At 37.2% G+C, this 15747-nt stretch overlaps 1 protein-coding gene across 3 annotated transcripts in view; it reads left to right on the top strand.

Annotated features, from left to right (window-relative positions):
• Positions 1 to 15747, top strand: part of LOC117225138 (limbic system-associated membrane protein) — a 186175-nt gene that overhangs the window by 139262 nt on the left and 31166 nt on the right. For all 3 annotated transcript variants that reach the window (XM_033478458.2, XM_033478459.2, XM_033478457.2), the window contains one exon: positions 6273 to 6445. In XM_033478458.2, the coding sequence (XP_033334349.1) occupies positions 6273 to 6445 (173 nt within the window). The remainder of the gene's footprint in view (positions 1 to 6272; positions 6446 to 15747) is intronic.

The raw sequence follows: 15747 nt of genomic DNA on the forward strand, positions 1-15747 counted from the left end.
GGGTCTCGTGGTCGGAGGGAATTATAGTGGTGAGACGTGCGCGACGGTGCCAATAAAAACGCAATAAATCGCGGAGGCTTCCTGCGGCCGAGTCGCGGATGTAGGTCGAGCTGTCGGAAGAAAGAACAAAGCTTGTTCGGTCTGGTCATCCGCGAAGAAAACCGGCTCCGTCGGCCGATCTACGATCGCGTGCATGCTCGTCGTTTCCGCGTTCGCGTGCGATCACCGCGTGACGAGATCTCTCGTCTAGCGTTAGGTCCCCGTGAACAGGACGATCCGCGGCCACCAGGAAGCAGGTCAGGTTTAACGAACCGTCGAACGAACGTCGGAGCAGGTTAACGAGAGCTAATTGTCGGCGTTTTCACTGTACACACGACTAAAGTACGCGCGGGATAAGCAGCCGCTCCCTCGTTACACTGGGTGTTCCAGAAATATCTGTTCATCCGGAGCTTGCGCACTTTTGATATGGTATGCATACAAAGTGATTTGTGCAAATGAAAGCTAGCACATACGCGCTGTTATTATTAGACTGCGGATTTTATGCATTCATTGCAAACATTTCTAAGAGAAATGCAGAATAGGGAATATATTGGAAGAATTTAAGAACACTGTGTTACACTATTTTCAATTGATTGAAACTATCAAAAGGAGAGACACATTTTTATTTAGATCTAGCTTGATAGAATTGCTGAATATAATTTTATTTTGCATAAAGAACGGTGTTACTTTATTTTCGATTGATTGAATCTATTAACAGAAGAGACAGATTTTTATTTAGATCTAGCTTGATAGAATTGCTGAATATAATTTTATTTTGCATAAAGAACAGTGTTACTTTATTTTCGATTGATTGAAACTATCAACAGAAGAGACAGATTTTTATTTAGATCTAGCTCGATAGAATTGCTGAATAAAATTTTATTTTGCACAAAAAGCAGTGGTTCATATTTTTCAACGAAGAGAATCAGTTCGTATAGTTATAATGCATTCAATATAAATCGAGAGCTTCTGTACCGTCTTGCAAGCTATATATCTTTATAGGAAATTAAAATTCCGTGAAAATTGTAATTTTAAGAAGTTGAGGAAAATTGTATAACAACGTCTTTAAACTGTAAGGACCTGATACAATTTTCCGCTTGCTGAGGCTAAACCAGCAAGTAAAGGAATTTTCGATACGTGCCTTGTGCCAATAATGTGTGCCACATTTTTGGAAAATCCTGTAGGTTATACATCTCATTTCTTACGCGTGCATTCATGAGGATCTTATTATGCGATGTATGGATTTCGTTGACAGTCGAACGCCGTGTTACCAGACATGGGATTGATCTCAATATGCGCTCAATATGTGCTCATTTTATCCGCTATTGATACACAAATTCCGTTTCACGCCTATCAGATATGCTCATACGAAGATCGTTATACTAATAGGATAAACCCAGCCAAAACGGGATATTTTAAACGGTTACACATTTTGTAGCATTAATTAGTCACTAATACATCATTAATACAGTCACTGTCGTTATTTGATATGCTAAATGAACAGACTACAATCACAATGTACCTGTGTATTCCGCAGCTATGGCGGCTTCCGCGTTTATGAGCCCTGTGACCTAATTTTCAATCAATGATCAGCTTTCTAACTACTGACATTGTCTAGGTAAATACTTTTTGATTGGAATTATCCCGTTCGTTATGGATCCAATTCTGAATACAAGCGAGACACGAAAGTATTCGAACTCCTTCTAAAGCGAAATAACTTTTTTATAATTAGGCCAAGCGGTTTAAATATTTTTCGAGATGTTACTAGACATTGCCAAAAAAACTGTTTTTAGACATTGCAATTGGTTGGAATGACAAAAGAAAAAGAAATAAAAGCTCTCGTTTTCGACTTTGTTATCTGAACCTATAACGAGAATTTAAAAAATGTGTTTTGTAGATCTCGGTAAGTTACATACATGTTGAAAAGTTTCATTATAGTGATTATGGTTTTGCCATTCCAAGTGATTAGAAAATAAAAAAATGCATTTTACTTATTGTCTAGTATACTAGTTCCTCTGTCATAAAAAATATTCAAGTCATTTAATCTGGTTTTAAAAAAGTTATTGTGTTTTAAAAAGCATTCAAATACTTTCGTATATGTTAACGCGTTGAGAACCGTGTCAGTCATATATGGATAACGCTTATTTTTAACTAGGTTTTAACATTCATTTTTATCGTCTTGTATTCGAGCAAACCGAATGTAATTAAGATTTTTAGCATGCAAAGGAGTTAAACTGGTAGCTACTATGATAAATTTTGACTATCCAATTTCTCTTTCATTTAAATGATTTCGATATTGTGGGAATTTTTTTTCGAGACGACATACGGCTTTTAACGTACAATTTAAAACTTGTAAAGCGACTATTAAATTTGATAAACTATTATTATCCTCTTGTCACACTTTGACGAGTCCGACTCGCGATGGAGATATCTTCTAATAACCTGTTAAGTAAGATCGACATTCCGCTCTTTTAAGTCGGAATGAAAATCAGTTCTCTTGTCATCACTATTTAAACACCCAAGAAAGTGTAGAAATAAATTTTCTTCCCATTTTAAAGAACTATTGAAATCGAGAAAGTTCCAATCATTCTAACAGTGAATAAAATGGTACAGCAAAGGGTTACCTTCAAAATTACCGTATCCTCCAATCAATCGCTCGTTCGCATGAGGCAAAAGCACGCACGTCCGCTAAAGGTCATTACACGGAGGGATGTTAATCATCTCTCTTTTAGTCATCAAACGGCGAACTCTATAATATTAATCAACGGTAAACGAGTAGATTATTCCGAGAGTACGTGGTCAATCATCGTGACGACCCATCGATAATAGAAACGTGGAAATGTATCATGATTCGCAATGTTCTCTGCCTATTCAAACACGAATACCAATATCTTCAATTATTGCCAGCAACGCGGCGACGTAATGTTCCATTCAACGGAACCGAATCCATTGAAACGGATCGTGACCCACATTTCAACGGAAAAATATGCGCGTACAGCGTGAAGCAGCGGAAATGGATTCGATATAAAGGCTGGGAGAGTGTAGGACAGGGAAATGCTCCGCGGGACTAAGTGTTTTCGAAGTGAATTTCCCACATGAGCCTAGTAGATTTGTAACAGCTCGGGCGCAGCAAACGCAGGGCAAAGCCGCGTAATTGTCGTGACTAAGTTATTCATTTAAGCCACTTACGCCGCGGTCGGGTTATGCGTTATCGTTTGGACGGGGTTGCATTAATCTCGAGGGGAGAGGAAAATCCTGTCTGGGCCGTTGCCGCGGCCCTCGACATTATTGTGCCCTTCGCCAATCTAGCCCTCGTGAGAACCGTTACTTAATCTCCGATCGTGGCTCCGTTTAGGCCCTAAAGCCGGCCAGCTTTCGAAGCGACCGGATCTACGAGCGCTCTTCAAGGCTGTGGATTTTCGCGGAAATTTATTTGGCCTAATAGAAAATCGGCTGTGGTACGATGCGTTGAAAAGCTGCATTTCGTATTGTTTCTGATTAATTTAGAGATCGTAGAACTTTTGCGTTACGTTTGCTATAACAACTAATTTGAGAACAATACTGTTTGTACAAGATGATTCTTCATGAGTAGATAAGAAACAAATTTAGTATAACATTACTTTATCCGAGGCTCCGTTCTCGAGAAAATCGGCTTTAAAGTTTGTTCATCTTTGCAAAGGATTTACTTGTCGTCTATTCTTCTACCGCAGTTGCCTCCGTCCGCGGTAACGTTTTACAAGCATTAATTGCTGCGAACAATGTACTGTCCATTGCTCAGAAGAAGTCAGTTGTTTCGGCAGAGGAGCAAGAGGGATACTTCGCTCGAACCGCTTGACCTGTACGCTTCACGAAATCCACTTCTATTGATAAACGAGAATTTTTTCTTATTTGCAGGTTTCATAGAATGTTATAACGCGGGCTAAACGAAAAGGAAGATAACACAGGCTTGATGCTTAACGTGTTAACACTAGATTTACGGAACCCGTCAAAATGACGGGTCACTAATTTTTCAATTTACGATTATTCATATCGTAAAGATACATTTATGAGTTATTTATTCAATTTTTACATTACTTACGGCAAATGTTACAATAATACTTGTTAAAAATCAGGATAAATATCTTATTGTTATTTTTATAAACTAATATAAAACAGCTGTTTTCTTTTGTGCTTCGTAAATCTGTAAAGTAAATCTTTATTTTAGTGTAAACATTAAAATTTATAAGGCCTAGTACTGTCCCTTGCTCAGAAGAAATCAGCTGAGGAAAGTATAGGACCGATTCCCACCAATCCACCCATGTTAACGCCCTCGCAGAAGCATCTCTTAATGGCAGAAATGATCCCATCCTATTAGCCCCGAATTAGCCGCAACGCTGAATTTCCACGAAACGAGGGACTCGAGTTCGGTCGAATAAAAACAAACAACGCCTCCTGACATAACCCGTCACCTCTCGCTTCGCCGTGGTCGCCGTTTTCGGCTAGGAGCACATCAGACGTGCTTTGTATGGGTGTGTGCATGTGTATTATTTACGCCACCATGGGCGACGAGACACGTGACGATTGCCCCTCTGCTGAAACAACTGGCTTCTTCTGCGCAATGGCGCAGTGTTTCGATCATTGTCAATGTTTGTAAACACTGTCTTGAACGGAAACACCTGTGGTAGAATAGACAACTAAATCCTTTACAAAGATGACTAAACTTAAACTTTTTTTTCTCGAAAAAAAGAGATTTTTTCGAAAACGAAGTCCCGGATAAAATAATGTTATACCGAATTTGTTTCTTATTTTTTCATGTAGAATCATCCTGTGCTCGGTTTTATTACAAATTCCGGCCTACCCCGTATAATAGCATAGATTATTTATATTTTTGGAGCATGGAAGTATTTATTGCAAAGAGCTGATTTTATACGCAGATGTACGACAAACGAAGAAGAAAAGTGAGGATTATAAGTTAATATAAGTTAGTATATACCTTTACAGGTATGTTAGAACTAGAAATAAGGTATCTGCAGTAATAGAATCCTTAGAAAATGTCTCATATTATAAATTATTATTGAGAGAATTGTAGTTTCTTTTAAATTCTTCGTTCTGCCTGTTGCGCTGCCATTTATTTGTACATTTTGTAAAGAGTCTCCTTAGTGCTAAATCTTATATGTTTAACATTATCAATAATAAAAGTATGAATTAATTCCAGACTTTGAAAATCGTTACTTTAACTCCATTAGTCGTAAATGTTGCTTTTTTTGACATTTAATCAATTCTATCTAAAATGAAACACGATTTAGGAAATGCGCTAATTGGTGATATCGAATCGTTCATATCAGTTTTTTCACCTGGAATATCTATTTCTTCCATTGTGTGTTGGTTGCAAGAAATCCCGAACTGAGAATTTCGGTATCCTTGTTTCGAAATCCTGAGTAGCAATCCTGATTTCCTATTTAAGAAAGGTGAAATGTTTGCTCGCAAGATTGGTTGATATTTATTGGGTGGAACTCTGATTGAAGTCAAAGTGAAGGATCGCTGGTCATTTAAGGCCACTCCAACCGGAACCTTGAGTCTGAACGAACCGAATACTTCTGATATTAAACCTGGCTGAGAATCTCTTTGAAGTTTTATGTCGATGAACAGACTACAGAACTTTATGCATTTACAGCATATTTAGGATACACAAAGAAATGCGCAAGTGGAGGTTTTAGAAACATTTCATACAACTTTATTTCATTTTCAATTTACTAAAATCATTGCGAAGAAAGTAGATTTCTGATATTATAAATCTACAAATATATATTAATAACCTTGAGTTTCTGTAATTTTTTGCAGTTTGTTTGTCCGGAATGCAATGTTCAACGATTAATGTATTTGTTGAAGTCTGAATACTTCAAGTTATGTTTAGACGATGTAGCCGTATAAATATAATAAAAAATACATTATTAATAGCTCTGACAAGATCCGAAAACATTACGTGACAACATATTGTTGTAAAATTAAAATGAGTATTTTAGAATGTGTTTCAATTGTTTTTTTTTAAATTTAAATAAGAGGTTAAATCTGTGTACGTCACGTCCGCTATAAATTCGCTGTAGAAAATTTTGTTGCATTTCTCAATTCCATTGTCCACCCACATTTTGTCTACGTGTTTCACACAAGGTGGGAATATCACCCGTTCATGGCACTCTTAATGCGACAATGCGGTATCGTTTCAAGTAGTGTATCGGTTTACTTTCGTTTTACAGGGAGTCGGGCGGAGCACCAGCGATCTTTAGGCGCCAACAACGAAGTGGTGCCATTAAAAGGCACCGTCGATAAAGGTGAAGATGTCAACAAGCTACCCGCCATGGAAATCCTAGCCCAGAGCAGAAGCACTGCCAATTTACCTTGTAAGATCAGCAACCCCGGAGCTGGAACTGTAAGTGTCTCCTCGCAATACGAACTGTCGTATTTTAACGAACGCGACAATCGTTTCTAGTCTGGAAATCAGAACACTAAAATTCTTTCAATATTTCACAAAAATATAACAAATTGACGTATCAAAAAGTTTAATTCGACATACAGTGTCCACAAAAGTGTTTGTACACCGTTTAAATCGTAATAACTTTTTTAAAACTGAACTAAATGACTTGAATTTTATTTTAGATGATAGAGGAGACTGTGCTAGACGGTTGCTAAAAAGCTTCTTTTTTTAAATTTTGCCAATACTTCGAACGAAATGAAAAAATTAAAAACCATCGTTTTTTAACTTTTTTATCTGAGCCTATAACGAAAATTTAAAAAATGCCTTTTATAGATCATGGTAACTTATATGCGTGCTGAAAATTTGATCGAAATCAATTAACCTAGAGTTGAGCTACAGGCGTTGAAGGATTTTAAAAACTGCAGATTTCTTACAGTTTTTGGTCAAAATCGTGATAAAACTGCGATTTCTGCGATCTTCAATTTGTTGTAACTCATAACAACATGAACCGAGTTTGATAAAATTTTCAATATGCATATAAGTTATCGAGATCTACGAAATACATTTTTTAAATTTTCGTTATAGGCTCAGATAAAAAAGTTAAAGAACGAGAGATTTTCATTCTTTTGTCATACCAAGTAGTAGAAAAATTTAAAAAAGAAAGCATTTTGGTCATCGTCCAGTAGACCATTCTATCATCTAAAAAGACGTTCAAGGTATTTAGTGCAGTTTGAAAAAAAGTTATTGCGTTTTAAAAGGTGTACGGACACTTTTGTGGGTCGCTGTAGATTCGACAAGAACTTCCGATACGAATTTTCGACAAGAAATTCTAACAAGAACTTTCCACAGGATATCAATAGAGTGTCTGTGACAATGAATCGGTGACAGGAATCGTGCGAACGTTGAAATCCGAAGTGTCTGTGTAAACACAGTTTTACATCGTTACAGTGTACACCGTCGGTTTTCGTTTTTTGTCAGCGTGCGACAACACAACAGCTGTTACTTTTCTTTGCGCCGGTTATTTCCACGCCTGTATCGATCCCTCGAATAGTCGGGAAATGCTGACAGTTCGCTGTAGTTCTAAAGAGTAACGGGGAACCTATCCATTGCAGATTCGATACCATCCCTCGGGATCCAGACGACGATGGAAATAACACGACAATGATTTCGATACAATAATTAGACTGCGGATCCCCGAATTCGTGGCACCAGTTCGTAATCTCAAAAACAGATGAAAATATTAACAAGCATTATTTACGTTATATTTTACATTTACCGCAAATTTTCCTACAAATCTGAAATACCGTCACACCGAATAGTTGTTTCGCTTGGGAATCAGAACGACAATAAATCTTGAGGCTCTCCAGTATGCATTCCGTTGTTTGTCGTTTCCATCTTTACATGTCTTCGTTCTCTCGGATTTTTCCTATACATATCCCTATTTTTGTACATATGTACATACGCGGTTACACTGGCATCCGGTAAGCCAATCGCCTATTCTTTCCGTCCCTCCCTCCTTCCCTCTCTCTCTCTCTCTCTCTCTCTCTGTGTCCCTCTGTCTTTCCCTCTCCCTCCCACCCATTCCACACATGACTGTTCAATTTTCATTTCCCGTCACAGCAGCGAGTTGAGCGATTTTCATTTAATTTCCGTTCGCCAGACGGCACACGTGGTCCAATCGAGAGAAAGAGGCTTTCCCCGTGCATTCGGATAATATAACTGCCTCCTGAGTCTTAAAACCTGTGGCCACGATTCTACAGCGTGCCCTAAAATTACGGCACTTCCGGGAAATGAGGGGTTCCTGAGGCCATTTGAAGTTACTTTCTCCTTAGCGCAAATGCTATCCGTGGCTTTGTTTGCGAGTTATTAACGAAAAACAGTGACCAATGAGAGGCGAGTTCAGCTGGCGCGAAGCGGCCGAGCCAATCAGTGGAACTGAGCTTCGTCCGCTCGTTGGCTTGGCCGTCTCGCGCCAACGGTGCTCGCCTTTCATTGGTTACCGTTTTTTGTTAATAACTTGCAAACAAAATCGCGGATTGCATTTTCGCTCAGGAAAAAGTTGTCTCAAATAACCTCAGGAACCTCTTATTTTCTGGAAGTACTATAATTTTGAGACGATGGCAACACGCTGGTGCCATGCAAAAACTATCTGTTGTATGCCGGTGCCACTTTAAAAAACTGAAATAACATTTGAACTATATTTCTTGGGTGTTAAAAGGCAACAAACTAACTATAGCATTGTGCTTATTTAACTAATACTTAAGTACGAACATTCTTGGATGACATATCTTAATTTTAGGAATTTATATTACCGCCATCTTCGAAATGTTTTTTAAAATCTAAAATTTCCAAGCTATTATGCCGGCGTCAAACAAAAGAATCATATCTAAGATCTGCGGACGGCATAGCGTTAATATTGATACGAACTAAGTATCAGCACGTACGCCAATACGTGTGCGAATCCAAGCGGAATATTAGCGCTACACGAAGCGTTCCGAGATGAGCCGTCTGTATAATACAGAAAGAAAAATAGAATGTAGGGAATTTCTTTTCTTCTTTTCCTGCGGGAGTTTTGACAGGTTGAGATTGGAGATGGAAATAACGCGCAGGACGTATATGCGGTTCGTTCGAGCATTTCTTTGCTAAATACGTTAACGCGTGAAAAACCATCGCGTTACTGCTATCTCATTACCGCAGTAATTTGATTGAAACGCGGCGAACGTGAAAGCGAACAGTGTGCAGGAATCAAATATTGCAAAATAATTTACTGGTAATAGAAACACTTGTACGAGCTGTTATTTGATGAAATATAAACAGAGTATATCAAGTTTTCACATTTTGGTGGGTCTTTTATTTCTATTGTATAAAATAATCTATCAACTAACATAATTAAATCATGACAGCATTTATTATTTTATCTACGTTTTTATGTCTTATTCTTCAGTTATGTCATCATTTCTTATTTTTTGTTTCCTTTGTAAGCGAAAGCTCTATTGCCGAAGAAGGCACTCTCGATAGGAATGAAATCATTTCGACGTTCATTATAAGCGAAACAGCCAGTATGTTGATGCGCGAGTAATACGTCCGTATTGTTTGCCACTCGGATATTGTTCCATTAGTTAAGATGTTTGCTATTCGAAAGGATCGACTCAGGTAAAGAAAACGCGTCCAACCGGTTGTCTCTCGAAACGAAGCGTTCCCGTAGAACAACTCGGCAAGAACAAACATCAAAGTGGAACACGGGCAAAGTAAAGTTTCATTTAATGTTGTTCAATAGATTGCCGCGATACACACGCTCGGCACATCCGACCCGATTGCCCTAAAAGTTTGATTCTATTTTCGAAATTGCTTCTTTCGTCTTATGGATTCAATCGACGCGTTTGCTTCGCTCTGACGGTCACTTTAGTATGCTTCTGCTTAAATGTTTGATAAAGGCATCAAGATTGCATCAAGACGTCAGAAGTTCCTGTACCGTTCGATTACTGTTCGAATTTCGTACGATAGCATCGATGAAAGAGTTACGAGTGAAAAAATTGATTTACGTTGGTAGGCACTCTGTTTCTATTCCTGTTTCTATGTACAGTAATTTTTCCCTAATTCACGCTCGCGGATTGCGCACAAAAATGGACGATTTGGAAAGAGGAGATACGATTATTCGAGCCTTGCGTCTCGTTTTTATAGTTGTTGACAATCGGTAACTATAACAGCGAGACGCCAGCCTCGGATAATCGTATCTTTTCTTCTCAAATTGCACATTTTTGTTTCCTAGTTGAGCGTCAATTAGGGTGAATTTACTGTATTTGGTGCATTGCAATGCTCAAGTATATTTGTCTCGTTCAGCAACACTATTAGTACTAGATTGTTAATTTATACACATAACTACAAAATTTGTAAGGCGCTTAGAAAGAACAGAAGCTAAATGATAATGTATTTTTGCTTTTAGTAATTTTAATAAGTTCGACATAATGCAACAATATTTGTAGATTCTTCTAATAAACGATTCATCATTCGACCAACATTTTTAGTTTTACCTATACATTATCATCATCATTGAATAAAACGCACAGTATAATTTTTACTATTGCTATTCTAACTGTGTTCTCTTTTCTTCTTACGTTTTTAAATCAGTTTTTAAATAAAAATCCACGTTTTTTATTTTACATTTTTATTATTCATTACCAAACACTTCCTATATGATCTACATACATATACAATTGCTACGTTATCCATGGTACATGAAATATTCTCTTAATGGTCAGTCGTGACGATAATAAATATGTAAATATTTTTAAACGTTCTCAAAATTCGTTAATTTGATGGTAGACGAACGATAGTATGAAATGAAAGTCGTCGTTGCCAGGCGTCCATATTTTTATAATAATTCAAAGAAGTGTGAAATATACTTCGTTTTTATGAAACGCGAAAAATTGTCGTAAATTGGAACTTGTTCCCTTCAAGGGGAACATGAATGTGCAACCCTTTGTTCGGTGTCACTTGGCAAAATGCTGCAGGCGGCTCGCACACGTTCGCAAAATTTTCCTGGGTCACGGTGAAATTTCCCAGGCAACTACGGTGCGACTCGAAAGTCCGGGGTCACCTAATTTTCTTATGGCAAGCATGTCGCAGGCGTCCTCACAAAAGCAAAAATTAATCGATCTAATGGGCTGACGTCACATAGATTTTGTTTTACCATAAAGGAACAAAGAATTCTTTGATGAAGCAGGTTGGTAATCAAAGTTGACGGTACAAAGCGTATTTTTGGATTGTTTAAAGTGCACCAAAATTTTAAATCAAAGAAAACCTCGTTAGTAAAAATAGTGAGTGTGTCAAATGGAAAGTCTATAAAAAAGGGATGCTAAAAATAGACATCGTTGGTACAAAATTCGCGATACAATTATCGTATAATGTAAAAACAAAAGTGGTATTGTCTATTAGGATATTTTTCGATTCAAATTAGATTCATAATTAAATCCTTTTCGAATCACAATTGAACAATTAATTTCACTTGTTAAATTAACTATTTAATGCCACTTAATTGCCCTTCCAGAAATAAGAAAATGAGATTATTAATTTTGTTTATTAAAGTGGATCAAGTAAAAACTGCAATTTTAATTACAATCGTTCACAGAAATGTAGGATACATTTTAAAATCGAATAATTTTTTGAAAATTGGATCAAACGATTTGATTTTTTTTTGAAATGCAAGAAGGACTAGTTTAATTGACAATGTGCAAGAAAATGTTCGTAAAATATACAATTGATTGGACCGATAGAAAAAAGAAGGAAATTATGTTTTGTTGCTTTTCTATTTGAGCCTATGATGGACATTTGAACAATTCCGTTTAATAGATCTCGATAATTGATGTGCGTTCTGAAAGCTTCATTGAAATTGGTTGGCGTAAATGCAAGCTACAGGCATTGGCAGATGTAAAAATCTCCAGATATATTTCAGTTAACGAAAGTTAATCAAAAACTATAATTTTCGCTATCTTCAATTGTTTATAGCTCATCAGAAGTTTAATCATTTTCAAGTCATTTATTTGAGAAAAATGTAAGTACATTATTTCTCTCTCTCTCTCTTTTTAACACGAGAACTTCCAAAGTAATCACAACGATTGGATTTTGGTATTTTCTTTCAGAATTTCTGATATAATAAAAATGTTTCTTTGAGAAATTTTTAGATGAAAAAAAAGCTTTTTTTTTCTTATTCAAGCATACATCATTACAGAAATCGTACAAAGTTGTAAAATGATATACGTTAGTAGTGCTTAAGGCTTCGTAGTTTCACTATTGAATGAGTGGGTTAGAATCACAGTGGCGGAAGTCACATTTTCGAAAATTTATCTTAACAATAAATTTGGTTACTGAACAATACTCATGTTAGCAAACAATACCACTCTCTGAATCTCGCTATGAGAAAGTTAACTCAAGTACACTCAACTGTTTAAAACAATTGTAATTCACGAACAATGTGAAATATTCAAAGGATTCGATGTTGCAGTGAAAATTGTATTATAAATCGTTTAATATCCCAGCGGAGAGAGTTCATATTACATCTTGTTTTCAAAAGCGTGTGAAAGTGTAAAATGTGGCGAAATGACGAAGTGAGCACAGTTTTGCATCTCCAGCGATTTCTCAGGAAAGTTGCCCGCGAAGGAATAATTCACACCACTAAATCGAATCGGACACAGTGCTTGAGAGCGTTCCAACGTCGTTTATTGTGCACCCTGCATCCCCCTTAGTCGACGAATTTTTCCGGATTCGGTGGGTAGCGTAACGCTATTAAGTTTAATTATCACCGAGACTGTAATTTCTACGGAAGAGAGAGCAAGAGAGAGAGAGAGAGAGAGAGAGAGAGAGAGAGAATGTGTAAGAGAGAAACTGGGAGAAGCATTATTGCCACCTCGCTAACAAATAGCTCGGCCGCAGCTCTCGCTAATTTTCCTTCTACCTTCCTGAACTTTTAGACAAATTACCCTCGCCCCTCTTCACCTCGGCGGTCCTTTCTCACTGGTTCTTTCTCTCGGCCCTATATTTCTCTCTGTATGGATCGCTTGCGAGATTCTGTAAATCGATGAATCACGTTAAGTATCTCGGAGCACTGAAAAAGCATTCGCCACTTTGTTCTACTCTTTGCTGCACGAAGCGGACCATCGATAACGACAGCCACGGATTCGTCATTAACTCGTTTGCTACCAATATCGTATATATTGACTCGCAACAAGCTGTCGCATTTGTCTATTTGAATCGAATACAACTTTCGTGAGACATCATTTTTGAAATACATAAATTTTTCGTACATTTAACGCTTTTAATTTTTTCGTAAATTTAACGCTTTATCTCCTGGAAACCTGTTAACACTTTGACTGCCATGTTATCCATACATGGGTGACGGAATTATTACTTGGGATCTGAACATGAATTTGTCCGCTAATCTGTTATAACTTTCTAATTTGATCAGGTTCAGGTACAACTTAATAGAATTTTCAATATTGTGCTTTAGCAAGTTTCATTTTCTTCTACATGATAAACCCAAAACTAAATTTTAGGTTATGTTACTGGAATCAAGTGTTAGTATACAATTGCTATAATTAGTGCTATTATTTATTAAGAAATTTATGACTGTAAATTATTGACTTATAAATTACAAAATGATTAATACTTAAATTGAAACTCAAATTATAAAATTATCGCACTTTACACTAAAATAATCCACACGTAGACTTCTTTGTAGTTTCTTTTAATCATTTTTGTATCTCAAAATCGATATCTCGACTTTCCATTTTTAGTATAATCCACACCCACGTAATGATACTTAATTCTTTCGAAATTAATCGGAATTCGAAGAAGATCGAAATTAAATTAGTAATTTAATAAAATTAATTAATATTTTTATGTTCCTTCAGAAATGCATAGAGAAAAACGAGGAACGAGTACTCAAGCAACGGTTTGAAATTAGCTTGCAGAGGAATTTTCGAAAAAAAGTCGTGTTGTCCCATTCGGTAGGGTTCTCTCGCGAGACACGCGGCTCGAAGCTTCGTCTCACTAGCGTACATCCCGGATCACCGTTGAAATTTCAATCGACCCGAATTTCGAGGCCCCTGTTTTTTTCCCGCGCGACTCTATTCGACCTCGTCGTTCCGCTTCTCCCTCCTCCGCCCGCCGATCCGCCGCGGTTTCTTCTCTTTTTGTCGACAGCGTTCCTCTCTTCGCCGGCCTTTTTTGCGGGCTTTCGAATCTACGGCGCCGGAATATTTCAGAATATTTTACGGGGTTCCGCAGCGTTAAACCGATACCGTGGCAGGTGCTCTGTTCAAGTTTTCTGCCCGGAAGAAAGAAGGGGGACGGAAGAAAAGGAACGTCGGAAAATCCAGGTTGTGTACACAGACCGTAGGAAAGCGGGAAGTCCCGTTCGATACCGGTGGCGTCGCAAGCCAGATGTCGGAATCGAATTCCACTCGGCATCGGCGACGACGAACGATTTCTTTATAGAACGGATCAGGTCGAGCGGATTTCCAAGGAATTTTTATTCGCTATATATTGCGAGGAATACTTGATAAGCTTTCGTCGAAGGAAATACGTTCCTGCCGGATGGCAGCCTAATTCCTTAGTTAAATGGTCTTACGATGGAACCGAGTTTTCATTCGAGGGATTTTGGTCGTTATTGCGATCGTACATAACATAGTTTTTGGTTTTCGAGGTTTATTCGAATCGAAATGTTGCGTACATTCTCCCGAATTGTTTCGAAAAATATACAGGATGTCCCGACATTATGGTATTCTCCCAGTTTGGAAACAAAAATGGACAATTCTTGGCCCCTGCCTTGCGGCTCGTTTTTATAACTGTTGACAATTGGTAACCGTAAAAATGAGTCGCAAGACTCGAACAATCTTACCTCCTCTTCCCAAATTGTTCATTTTTGTTTCCAAGCCGAGTGTCAATTTGGGAGAATCTACTATAGTCTGCAGTTTCGGGTGGGCAACGCATGTTTACGATCGATAAAAAAGGCTTGGTTTATCATTGTACGTCTTTCAGCAATGGTCATTGAAACGGTTAAGAATGGAATTCAAGGGTAAGATTGTTTTATATTGTTATACTTCTTATATCTTTGAAATATACGTGAGCATTTATTTTGGAGGCTTATTCGACACGCAAATGAAAGGCAAACGAAGAAGAAGAACAAAACATTGTGAATTAACGCGCTCACTGCTGGCGTCTTAACGATTAACTGGTATAATGAAGTTATGGGTAGACTGCGGATTTTATGCATTTATGATAAAAATTGATACGTGAAATACAGAGCAGTGAAGATATCAAAAAAATGTAAGATTATTTTTACATTATTTTTAACTCGTTAAAATTGTTAAAAAGATTGTTACAATTGTTAAAAATTCTTATCTGTCTCTTGGTTTTTGCTATTGATGAAGAAATATTTTATTTTGCATGAAGATCCGCAAACTAGCTATGAGTGATCTCGACAATTTTTTTCTATTTCATTTTGCAGTAACACTTTAATTTCCCTGTTTTTTTTTTAATTATTTTTACACTTGCTAAGAATAAAATATCAATGGAACGTTTATCTATTATAGAATTAGATTATCTAGGATCGCGTATATTGTTTTGCCTTTTTAATTGGGGTATATCACGACGCAAGTGTACCAGTCATTTTTGCGGAGACAATTATACCAGTTGAAACGATTTGTCATTTTATAAGCAGCAACTGTAATCGTGTAATATTAATCATTTCACAAGGTATT

Source organism: Megalopta genalis, chromosome 8, assembly GCF_051020955.1.
Source record: "Megalopta genalis isolate 19385.01 chromosome 8, iyMegGena1_principal, whole genome shotgun sequence".
NCBI lineage: Eukaryota > Metazoa > Arthropoda > Insecta > Hymenoptera > Halictidae > Megalopta > Megalopta genalis.